Below are 13,281 nucleotides of genomic sequence, written 5' to 3' on the forward strand. Positions count from 1 at the left end.
GAAAAGTCAAAATATCTCACAAAATATTGGGACCTAACGGACCTAGTATTTTTAAATTGTTGTTCTCAACAAAATAACGATCACAATATCTCACAACATTAACACTCTAAATATAAATCCATATAAATCCCACATTTAAATATTGATGTAGTTTATCCCACATGAGACTTCCTAATAATATCTTAATCAATTCAGAAAGTAATATCTTTGACTAACAATGCAGCTGCGTGCACCAAACACTCAACGATCGTGAGTAGAAGACACCTGAAAAACCTAGGTGCAAACCATACATGATGGCTATTAAAACAAAGCCAAACAAAGCAAGATGTTACAGCTTATAGTGCAATCAAAGCTTGTTTACGTTGTGCAAGCCATACCGTACAGTGACACGCGACCACCCAATGTACTCACGATGTCACCCTGTTTAAGCATGTCATTGTCCAGACATTTGGTCTGTTACCACTGGGGCGGAATCCACAGAGCTATCATCTGTTTCACCTTTATTAACCTGATGCAATAATCAATTTTGATTATCTGATTGGATTTTATTGATCAGGTGACCAGAAAATATTTTTTCATCTCGTACTCAAATGTTCCGTGTTAAATTTTCCTCAGTCGAGATAGCTGCAGACAACAGTGCAGTCATTAACAAAGCTTAAAAATCTTTGGATGTATTATGAAAAGTATACAATGTGGATCCAATTGCAGCTTAAGCATACAGACACTCTATCAAGGTATATGAAGATGTTTAATGGTGTTTAGATTCGGAACAGTTTTATAATTAAAAAAGACAAAATATATGACATGTAAATATAAGGTGAAATATACACGACTTTTAGTACAGTTTCATAAGACACCTAAAGCAGTAACATCTAAATGCGATATTAGATTTCGTCTTTACCAAAAACTAAAATGGTTAGGTAAATCGTTTGACTGAAAGTACATCTGTTTTGCACTACTTTTATATCTCAATATAGCATTTTTTAAACTCCATACGTGTGCTCAATTTGGTTCTTGTTAACGTGTCGAATGTGAAAATTTAACAGTATGTGTAAATGGAAAGTATACAAGAGCGATTGGTGAAACACTATTGATCATGCTTTATATATAACATACATAAATGTCTTTCAGACAAGTAATTCAATTTTACACAGAGTTTGAACATTTCTGATATTCATACTTATATCTTCGGGCTTCTAAAACAGGTCAGTAAAATTTATGTTCCGTGTCCAAGTTCAACTCTAGATCAGCGTGGAAGTTTAAACTCCCCAGCAGTATGATATCTATTAGAAATTTATCATCGTTTCCATAGTTTCCACTACAGTAATCGAAGGCTCTTTTAGTCAGATTAGGATGGAAACCAAATATCTTTTTTAATGTCTAGTCTTGGCTTCCTCAGTTTGCCTTCAAATTTATGACACCTTACATTACAGATATACGAGTCTGTTCAAGACAATTATGTTGAATGTTTGATTACATTGTAACAGTTATTTTGTAAAGCATTTACCGTACCCATGGTAAGACACTATATTGCGTGTGTTTGATAATACGTTAGATAAAGAAAGCACCTAATACCTTAACATGAATTTTTTTCTTGAATTACGTCAAATAATAAAGATCTGGATTCCAGATTAAACAACACCCTGTACAGATGAGAACATACCTTAAATTTCCGTCTAGCATTAAAGTCTTTTATGCTTTCCTGTGTCTGCAGAAGACATGTGTTTTTTGCAGCTACTCCTCGTACCCAGGGATGGCGTAAGGCGGTAGTCGCTGTCAATCGTTTCTTCGGGTCCTTCTGAAGCATCTTGCGTATGAAGTCCTGCCACGAATAAAACATCAAAGTCGATGTAATACATTAAAAACTTAAACCGTTATATATATTTGATGTATATATATATCAATAACAACAACGACCGGATCCCGATATCACAGAGTCGTCAGTTCACTTATTTAATCGTTGTATTTATACAGTTTACGATATTATCATAGTATTTCATTTCCTTTTATATTAACACAAAAATACAAGTGATAATAACAAAGTATGTTTAAGTTCCAAGAACTCCAATCACTGGCAATTTTTTAATGTATAAAAAAGTCGGTTTTTCATCAAACAATTTAATGTGAGGCACGCAAATGTAGACGTGATACGAATTTGCAAATGGACAGCTTACCTTTGCGTTTTCACTGATTTCTGAGCAGATGTTGTCATCAAAGGAGTATTCTACCTTTATTACACGCTTATACGTGTCTCCATTCACCTCTAGGAAAGGTTCGTAGCCAGTAAGTCTAGTAACACATGTGTAGTCATTACTATTTTGTTCACACCCATTATATCAAACGAGTTATAAAAAAGAGTTTTTGATATGTTTCTGCAACTTAATAGAGGTATGATTCACAATATTTCTCCGTATTCCCAACTATTGTAAAGCTAGACAGTCCAAATGACATTTTTATGACATATAACTGTTTAGGTTTGGTAATGCAATCAAAGGGTTAATTGTTTAGTTTATAATTGCTTTACGTCCTACCAATAGCCAGTGTCACTTAAAGACGTGCCAGGTTTAGGTAGTGGAGGAAAGCCTCCAAATTGCGGTCACTACCTGACAACTGTCATGAAGGCCCAGAGGTTGAGGGTTTGTGATTAAAATAGTCAGACGCCTTAAGCACTCGGCCATCGCGGCCCTTTAGAGAAGGGAAGGAAGCAACATCTTCTGACGAGAATTACAAACCTCAACATGTTTCTCATGCGAAACAGAAAATCGAATAGGGTAATCATTGCTTCAAATTTGACATATTTCTATGGAACACATTCATCTGGGTATTACATATATATTCTTTACTGTATTTTCAATTCTTGTTCGAATCCTGATCCTATATGTAAAGGAAATGGGAAACACATTTGAACATATTTCGCATACTTACAATACAAAAGCTATGACCCCACAGCTCCACATGTCTACAGCTTTAGAACACGATATCCCTCGTAGCATTTCTGGAGCTGTAAATACAAATGAAAAACAAAGCACAGTTAGGAGCTACGATCCCTTTGAATCCCTGGCAAAACTGAAGGATCCATGTTTGATTTAAATAAGACGAGAAGATCAGTTTGACCTTTTGATGTACATCAAAAGAACCTCAATGTCGCATAACGGTATGTTGTACTGGCATTGAAGTTAGGTGTCGCACCTTTGTACATTTCTAAGGAGTGTATTATTTTTTTTTCTTAAACTCCTTTAAGCCAATCAAATTACTTAGCTTGTGTCGTCAATTTTGCCATGAATGGTCACGAATGAGTTAATCTGACCTATCTACTTGTCAGTTGAAGAATGTTTGGCTTGATCTTGTAGTAATCAGTATGTATTCACTTACCACTGTAATCTGGAGAGGAACACACCATGTTCATTTGTACATCTTTTTCTTGAATCATCGTCAAGCCAAAATCAGCTAAAAGCAGAGAAATCATAATAGAATTCTTAGTCAGGAAACGTTTAAATAATGGAACTGACGCACATAATCATTAATTAAAACAACCATATCCAGTTTTTAGAATACAACATTACATAGAATTACTGTATCACGCGAATCTGTTTTGTCTTGGAATACTGTATGAAATATAGAAATGATACATTAGTTAAAGAATGGCTTAAAAAACATTTAGGCCACTATTATGATTTGTCCGATTCAACAAGTATACAGAACGGTCATGTAAATCAGAGTTAATGAAGAAATGTCAGAATAATTCTGGACAAAGTCAAGATTTCCCACAAAGAAATTATATTAAGTACGATGAGAATAAATAAAGGGCCGCGTCTTGTGTATATCACACTATTTAAACCTATCTAAATCAGAGAAATATCAGGATCTTTAAATAGGAAACGAGTCAGCGACAACTAAACCGAGTGCAGACCGAGAACCATAAATAAGGTGGACTAGTCTTATTCAACCTGAATCTCAAGCAACCCCTTAAAAGGTGATTGTATATGTTAATTAAACAATGGTAATAAACTCACCAAGTTTTATTCTTGGAATATCTTTTAAATCCTCTAGTAAAAGATTTTCGGGCTGTAATTAAAAATAAAACACTGTGTTGTTTCCGTTATCAACCATTCAAACTAAAACAAATGTCATAATTAATCGACGAAAAGTTTACCTCTTTGTGGATGTTGATGGTAAAACAGTTACAAAGTCACACAAACAAAGCAAAAATTCCTAAATCCACAACATATCGTTTGCTGTGCAGTATAACACTTGATAGTGCAATTCAGAAGATGACAACAGTAAGTTAGATGCATTGTTTTGTTTTGTTCAAAATGCAAAATGTTTTTTTATGGATTATCATAATGGGTTATTCTGAGAAGGCGCATACACCCACTGATCAATGTTGGTTCCAACCATGGTGTGGTAGAGTTTGAACATGTCGGCGCCAGCGGAATGGAAAATATATAAAGTAATATATAAATGTAGTTAACACTCCAAACGCAAAAATGAGTTCCAAAGAATTTGGAAGACCATGTTTTTTTTCTTTTTTCTAAGAGCGGTAGGGGGACTGGACTGTGAAATTTGAAGTGAACGGGTACAGACCTTATCATCGGATATAACTTTTTACTTTACTGGTCAACAAGAAAATAAATTCAGCAACCGCAAATTGTCATCTCCTAATAGAATATAGAGAGGCAGGGATTTGTATATTACCTTAATATTTCTGTGTATAATGCCTTTCTCGTGCATGTACTGAAACATAAACAATCCCAAATTACACAGTGTAATCCATATCCTAGCATTCTTGTCATTTAAATGTCCACTGCCAATTCAAAATGAAGACATTCATCAACAAAGCTCTTACATCATTTAAGATTGACTGAATCGACAAATAAATTCTATTTAGTTAACATACTGTTTGTTGGGATAGTCATCTCTTGAATCTTTGAGTCAAGTTAACAGATTAAATATTGTTAAAAAAATTGGATCCAAATAATTAATAAAACTGCATCATACAGCTGGTGCGTCCTTTTAGGACTCGTCAGTGATTTTAAGGACCTATAAGGCAACTATGAGAAAAACTCAATGATCGAAAACAAATATGTCACGCGAAGTGAGATCGAATTTATAAATGACGTAATTACCCGCACAGCTTCCAGAATGTCTCTCATGACATGTGCCGCTTCTTTCTCAGTGTATGTACCACGAGTCTCAATGCTTTAGAAAAAACCAAATACCAAAATTAGTTAAGACAGGATGACAGGTTTTCTTAGAAAATTGTACGTAGAGTCAAATAATGAAGAATACTGTATCATGTTTTTTCACCTTTCTTGGACTCGGCAGTGAAAATAAATCAAATATCGGAGGGACAAACGAAATAGGTCGAAATCAATGTCAAAATATTTGTCAATATTGAACTACTTCAAAGAACTGAAAGAACATGTATAAGTTTACATTTTAAACCGTACCATTATTCTAATGAATCAAAACCTAGAATGCAGGTTATGGCAAACATCTGGGTATAAAATCTACCAGTCGTAGCTACCACCTGCAAGCTCTAATAATGCATCAAACATATGGACAATTTCTGCATAGAAATATATGTGACACCGTGTTCAGAGTATTCGTGTTCCATTAACTTCACTGTTTTACATGTAACATGATTGCATGCTCTCATTTTTGTTTGGTTTGCCCAAGACACAAGATATTCAGCATTAGCAGTATTGCTGGAACGGTGTTAATTTGTTAAAATATTAAGAAAAAGTTAATCTGAATGAGCACAATAACTGTTTTCTTTATTCTTTTAAAATATTACTGAAAGATTGCAATTGTGAGCACATCCTCAGACCGTTTCATCCATAGGTTGGGATGCATGTATTTTTCACTTATTTGAAAGATATAAATGTTATCGTTCACCCACAGTTTACAATGCCTTTGTGTGTGATCATCAGATCGTTCCATCTATATTCTGTAAGGAAAGTTGCGATCAATATATCTCAGAACAATAGAAGTGTTATTTTGTCATATAAATATGTAATGCAATGTAACAATAGTGTATCATGAATATACAATCCTCGAGTATCAATCAGCTGTACTTCTGCTGTGATAGGAACCCTGGGTATGTTTCTATTGTAAATATTTGTAATGATACAGATATAAACTTTCTTTCAGTTATCTATAGAAGACTTGTTCAAAAGAAAAGTATTGATTTCATAGATGGGAATTGCCAAGTAAACTCTGTGAATACAGATCTATAGATAACTGAGTCCAATGCAGTACGCAGTAAAAATAGCTTCAAAATCTCTTAATGTTAAACTTATACGAGTTTCGAGGTTTCGCAATTGTATTTATTTATTATTCTTATTTAGATATTTATTCGACGACTTTTGTCAGATTAGTTCTTTTCAACTTTTTGACTTTTTGTGGAATTAGCTAAAATCAGAGCGACACGATTAATCTCCCTATTTAGTTGATTTTGTTAAGATAATCAGTCCTTACCTGTCGAAGAGTTCTCCCCCTTTAGCAAGTTCCAACACCAGCTGCAGTTGTGTTGGTGTCTCGTAAATTTCTTTCAGACGTATCTAAAGAAGGAAGAGGAACACTTGATCTATCGTTGGCTCGGCATTCGTAACATAACTAGTTTCCTCAAAAACAACATACGATGCTTTCTAATGATCAATCTTTAAATATGGAAAACATTTTAAGACAATGATATTTGGTCAACGGGATAATTTTATATATCTATTCCTATCTTTTCTTAGTTCAAAATATTTGAAAATATCGCTTTATATATATATTTTTTTCTAGATAGATAAAAATCTGTTCATACTTCCATAAAACACTAGATGTCAAACAGAATCTCCTTGTAGAACACCTTATCTACGAAACTGTGTTATCACTAGCACAATGTAACTACAGCGTAGTCGAAGTTAACTTAGATTATTAGCAATACATGTAAATGTTTCAGTACCAGACACGGGTAGATAAGAAATTTGCCAATTCTTATCAATAAACATTTCTAAGCAGCCACTTTAAAATAAATTGCCATGGTAAACTTTAGGGAAATAAAAAATTATCCTGAATAAACAATAAGAATATCGAGAGAATCTGTGGGAAAACCTGACAGGAACTAATGTTTGATAGTTAAAAAATCCTGTAATGTGAACTTGGTACTGTATATTGTAAGATGTTAATCACCAACTACAGTGTATAATTTACAAACCATTGAAAACGTGACATGAGGCGTTATGTTTCTCAAGCACTAATTGCTAAAATTAGAAGGTTTAAGTTCATAATCGAGAAATATCTATTCCGCATATGCGAAAATGTAGATAATCTAGTTATCAAACTACAATGTATATTATTCTGTTACACCGAATAATTTTTATACATATATCTCTATTTCAATGCATGTTAAATTCCTGTTCGGGTCAAGGTTGAAATGGTAAAATTGTTTTCTAAAATTTTCTTTCATGCTAACTTGTCTGTAAAACTATTAAGGGAACGTTGTAATAAAATTGGGTCGACGGTATGAGTAAGAAAATGACTTATCGTTAATCCATATTGGATAAGTGTATGTTAGCCGCCATGGTCCTGAGTAAGTAAACGATTTTTTACACTTATTACAGGATATAAGTAGATTTTCATATTGAGATTAACATATTTAATTTTGACCTTACAAGTTACAAACGCTACCGAATATTAATATCAAAAGTATAAAACGAGCTTTAAATACCATTTGTTAAATCCGGTTTCAACTCAAAGAAAAATTTTCAAAGAAATCGGAGCTTTGCGAGTAATATTTCAAAAAGACAGCTTTGATACCTATATTCAATATTCATTTTCATTATCAATTTTCTTTTTTCCATCAAAGTCTGGTACTTTGTTAAAAGTCTGGAAAAGGCGACATGCATAATTACATCAACACCTACAATATTGAGATATTTCTATATAAATGAATATTAGCACCTCTATGTGTTTATACCATGACATCACCCAGTGTGAAATCCTCCACATTGTATGTGTGTAATGGGGCGTTCATAAATACGTCGAATATTATTTCCTCTCATTTTATGATTGGATCTTTAAAGTTTTAAGTTTCTTCCTCCTATAAATTGAGATGGCCGTGTGGCAAGATTGTGGCGATCTACCCACATCAATGTTATGTAAAATACAAACAAATTCAAGGCTGTTCTTCCCCAAAATGAAAATAAAATAAAAATGAAAATTGAAATAATTCTGGTGTCTAAATTTTGTGGGAATTTCTAAAGTTAAAATTATATCACAACTACACACCATGTAAGTAATATGCAATATATCATTAGAAAGGTATTTTGTATACTTAATAGAAGTGATTATCTTTGCAATATCCTAAAGACAAAACAGTGAAATGTTCTTTTACTCACTAAATTCGGATGACTTAGCATCAGCAGCAGGCCGACTTCCTTCTCTACTTCGCCTCGGCTACATCTATGTGTCTACAACAAACATCAAATAAGTGTTAACTTACACACATTATCCTAAATTTTCTTTCAAAACCTTGACCTCTGATACTGTCAAAGTCCTAATCCTGTTTCTCATAAATCCTGTGTTGATGGCCTTCACTCCTGAATTTGCGACATTCTTTAGGAGATGACCAACATCTCTGTGTCAACTCAGGCCATAGTAACGATAAACACAAATGTACGTACCCTTTTGTTGATGGTCTTGACCGCCCAAGCTTCATCGGTCAGCCGACTAGTACACTTGTTGACAACTGAATTTGTGCCTCTGCAGATGAAAAGAAAAAGAAAAGATTACCATACAATAATAGAGGATCGTTAAATATTTTTAGAGATAATGAATGGGGTCGTGTTTAACGTGGTTGTTTAATTAAGCTAGTAAGTCTCCCTAAACAGAAGAACCGTAAACATATGGAAAAATGAATAATTGAGTGCAACCTCGTAAAAGCGTGGGCTTTATTTTACTTTCGGAACACCAATTTGTATATACAGGCTTCGTTTTCCCAATCCGAACAAAACTGCTAGGTTAAAAAATAAATGTATGCATTTATATCCTTTTTAAATAGTCGGGTGAATTTACATATATATTTTATTTCTTGTAACACTATACAAAATTTCAGAAAGTATTACGTATATGACTTGAAATTACCAAAAATGAAAGCGGTTCTGTTATGGTCAACGGAGGATTTTGTGGCAACATATCCTAAGAATACTGAAGGGAAAGGAGGAATTTGTGGCAACTTATCCTTAGAATATTGAAGGGAAAGGAGGAATTTGTGGCAACTTATCCTAAGAATACTGAAGGAAAAGGAGGGTTTTGTGGCAACCTATCCTTGGAATACTGAAGGAAAAGGAGGATTTTGTGGCAAACTATCCTCAGAATACTGAAGGAAAAGAAGGATTTTGTGGCAACCTATCTCTAGAATGTTGAAGGAAAGGGTGCGTTTTCTACCAAAATTAGTGGCATGGGTGTATTTAAACCCCGGGTGTGTGTGTGGGGGGGGGGGGGGGATGGGAGGGGGGAGGGGGGGCGCTTATATATAGCTCCATGGTCTAATCTGCCTTTGGACTAAGTATAAAACCCTGAACTAACTTATGTTTCCAGGAAAACTATTAAGTTCACTACTATAGACCTCCAGTTGGGTCCACACAAAATCAATTCTGCCATATTCCTAACTTAATATTCCGTCGCAGATAAATCGCATCAAGATTAAATCATTTCACGTGCACATGGTGACAAAAAATCGATTTTGTCTGAAAATATCATGACACAATAAATAATTTACGAGTGCTTGACGTGGTAACCCTACATGTGTATGGTATGTATGGATATTTTTTTCGAATCGAAGGTTGCCGATCATACACAGATTACTGATAACTGAAATCAACGAATGTGGACTTTATTTCCGTTTAATGTAAACGAGCGCACTAGATTCGTAAATATTCTGCACTCAAAAATCATAATTATATTAAACGAGTTTTTTTCTCTGAACTTCATAGCTACCTTTAATTCACCGTGTCTTGTTAGGTAAATGTTTTTTACTCAATCATTCGAGCGAAAATGATTTTTTGGCGTACTAGTATTTGTTTTGTATTATTTTGCTCGAAACTCGTCTACGTGCATTTTGTTTTAATTATTAAACAAAATTGTAAAAAAGAGAAAATTTATCAAACTCCTCTGAAACTAACAATGTTTTGCTCATTGGTACACTATGGTGTCTATGTATGGCATTAAGTGGGCTTAGTGTGACCCCAGATACCAATGTAGGTATGTAAGTAGAAAGTATTAGACGCTAGGTTTAATTCCATCGGGAGTTTCACCTTACTACGTACTTAATTTGATTGGGAACATTGTGACGTCATTGTCACTCTAAAATTCTAACATGGGATATTTAAACCTTTTATCCTACCTGTCCATAAATACAAGCCTTCAAGTTTGACAAGAGAATATTTATAAACTCCTATTTAAGTTACAAGAAAACTGTATTTATCTGCGTTTACAAATTAGATAAACAACTCCTCACGAGGACTCTATTATTACACATAGGTAGATGGTTACAAGTTTAAAATTCAATTTAAGCCTTTGTAATCTTGTATTGATCAACATGCAACCGTGAAATCTGTCTAAATGAAGTAAGTTCAAACTTACCATATCCATATATAAAGTACGACGTAGTGAACAGTTAGGGGTAGAATCGGTCTATGCCGTATCCTTATTTATTTATCTATTTATTTATCATTTATCCATATATAAAGTACAACGTAGTGAACAGTTAGGGGTAGAATCGGTCTATGCCGTATCCTTATTTATTTATCTATCTATTTATCATTTATCCATATATAAAGTACGACGTAGTGAACAGTTAGGGGTAGAATCGGTCTATGCCGTATCCTTATTTATTTATCTATTTATTTATCATTTATTCATTTATTTATTCATTTATCTTTTTTTTCATTTTCGAAGTTAAGCAATGATTGTATATTTAGTGGTCAACCATGTAATTATAGGGTAGATATAATGTATGTGTTAGCTGGTTTGTGATGTTATATATCCAATATGTATAAGTATAGGGTAGATATAATGTATGTCCAATATGTATATAGATATTCGCTACATACATTCTCCTTGTATAGCTGTACACGTACATGCATGCTCATTTGCGTTTACATTTTAATTTTGATACATTGATTTGTAATCTGACACCATCTCCCTCCTCATCACCCCCTCCTCTCCCACCTATCATACACTTACATCATTGTACATACTCTCGGTACAAATGATAATACGAAATGTATTTAGTGCAGAATATTTTACAGGGATATATAGGTATTTTGATAACCTTCAATAAAAGTCCCCCACCCCCTCCCCGCCACCACCAACACTACACACACGTGTGTACACACTTGTACACGTGACAGATGTAAGCAGTGTAAGATTATTTACCTTTCTCTAACTTGTTTACGGTTGAGCCTATCTTCCCTGTGCTATTGCTTGTCGTAATAAACAATTTAAGATCAAGATTGAATCAATAATACAAACAACAATTAATAGAACTGAAAATCAAATCTACCGTGAACTGGATTGAGATTTGATAGCAAATTAACTAAGATACGTCATATTTGGGAACCCTATGTATATTATTTTGTTGCCATAGAAATGATTCGGTGACCGAACAGATTTTTTTTCAATGAATAAAGGAATTATCATCAACATGTGGGTTACTGACTTGCTGTGTAGAGAAAATCTCAAACGCTTTTATGCCTATCGTGCACCGTTTCGAATATGTAAGGGCTGGAGGTATATACTGTACATTGTATATACACCAGGGGAAACGGTTTTTAACATCCGGGTAAACACTGTCAAATACAGTCTCACAGCTTACCTCCCCAGCTCAGGACCAATTGTGTACCGATCCTCAAAAAGTTCATCTTTGATGCTTTCGTTTATCCAATATCCTCCGCCAGAACTGTTCGACATTTTCACAGGTGGGTTGTATATACCTGTAGTTCAGGTGTTGTAACCGAATGTACTACAGGTAAAAGTCGAGTCGCTACGGGATTCAAAACAGTATACACACCAGGTAAAATCCCAGGTGAAACCGAATATTTAATCACGTGGTTTATTGTTCAAAATAAATATTTATCGGCTGGTGCTGTGAAGTAGGCTTTACAGTGTATGTCATCTGGTGATTGAATTTAAAAGAACTTGCTGAAGGCAATCGACCAAGTGTATCGTAAATCGGTTGTTGGCTGTAAGTCTGCTGATACTGGCGAGAAGCTGCAATGTGGTGGAAAAAAAATCGATTTAGACCACAGGGACTTGGCTAGAATTCCCAACTCACGTTCCATACACGTCAGAATAAAATTCCTATTGTACCACGCTGAGATAATCTTCCTCGATGTATTCAAATCATTAAAATAAATAAGTATGTTTATATTATGTTCTTTCGTGTAAAAAAAAAAAAAAACAAGATGATAGTTTTATCTGCATGAAATACACCGACTTTATTGAAAATACAAATAGGTATTTAGTTCATTGGTCATTTAACGAAACTGACATTCAGAGCATTACTAATTTCAGTATAGTCAATATCTAATAGTATATCTAATTTAATACCTTTGATTAAGGGAAACTTTAATGGTCAAAATCATAACATCCGCTTTCTTTTTGCTCTAAGATCTTCTATGTTTTTTACAATTAGTGTCTCTCGTAGCTTAGCTGACACTACCTATACCTCGGTTCTGATTCCGACAACCTGACATTGATCGGATTGTTGAACGAACATGTATGGTACAGTTTAAAGTTTGGCCTTTTTTTGTCTACAGGTATCAGTCAATCAGTTTTTCCTGTTGGTTAGACTGAACGTAATATATCAATCAAATTATGTTCCCATCAAATAGCAACTCATGTACATGCATGCATTTATATTTGCTCAAAAGAAATTTGCATTTCACAGACAAAAAAATCAATATTTGCTTGTTTTGCGGACCACATTCTATTACTTGTACATGCCGCAGTTTATTTTTCTGGAGGAGTTAAGCGCCTATGATGTAGACATAAAGGCCATAAAGGGACGGGCATGCTAAAACCAGTGCTTATAGAAAGGAAATATCTCAATAAAATCAGAAGGTCCGACTGGTCAAACTATACATCGATTGGCCGCCGACAATGGATACTGTCGACGATTTTTTCCCCCCGCCAATTTTTCGAATCACGTGAAACTCTGCCGGACGAGGAAGTTCATATAGTCCACACAGACTTGAAAAAATTTGCGTAACAAAATGGCAGCTGTCTATC

At 34.3% G+C, this 13,281-nt stretch overlaps 1 protein-coding gene across 1 annotated transcript; it reads right to left on the bottom strand.

Moving 5' to 3' along the window:
• Positions 1-433: 433 nt before the first annotated feature.
• Positions 434-11,961, bottom strand: LOC132560169 (calcium/calmodulin-dependent protein kinase type IV-like). The gene is made up of 12 exons (XM_060224821.1): positions 11,867-11,961; positions 8,673-8,751; positions 8,388-8,459; positions 6,481-6,563; positions 5,127-5,199; positions 4,696-4,734; positions 4,014-4,065; positions 3,373-3,447; positions 2,926-3,001; positions 2,175-2,289; positions 1,664-1,822; positions 434-508 (listed from the first exon to the last, which is right to left on the bottom strand). The coding sequence occupies exons 1-12, from the start codon at positions 11,959-11,961 to the stop codon at positions 434-436; spliced, it is 993 nt and encodes a 330-aa protein (XP_060080804.1).
• Between the last annotated feature and the right edge of the window lie 1,320 nt (positions 11,962-13,281).

Source organism: Ylistrum balloti, unplaced genomic scaffold (assembly GCF_031769215.1).
Source record: "Ylistrum balloti isolate Yb309-2 unplaced genomic scaffold, AGI_CSIRO_Ybal_v1 Utg371024, whole genome shotgun sequence".
NCBI classification, from domain to species: Eukaryota; Metazoa; Mollusca; class Bivalvia; order Pectinida; family Pectinidae; genus Ylistrum; species Ylistrum balloti.

Excerpts from the sequence above, each read along its gene's own strand:
- LOC132560169 (XM_060224821.1), bottom strand. The coding sequence starts at position 11,961 with ATGTCGAACAGTTCTGGCGGAGGATATTGGATAAACGAAAGCATCAAA. Across the intron at positions 4,066-4,695 it reads TTATACACAGAAATATTAAG|CCCGAAAATCTTTTACTAGA; the intron begins GTAATATACAAA and ends TTTTAATTACAG. Across the intron at positions 509-1,663 it reads ATGCTAGACGGAAATTTAAG|GTTAATAAAGGTGAAACAGA; the intron begins GTATGTTCTCAT and ends TTATTGCATCAG.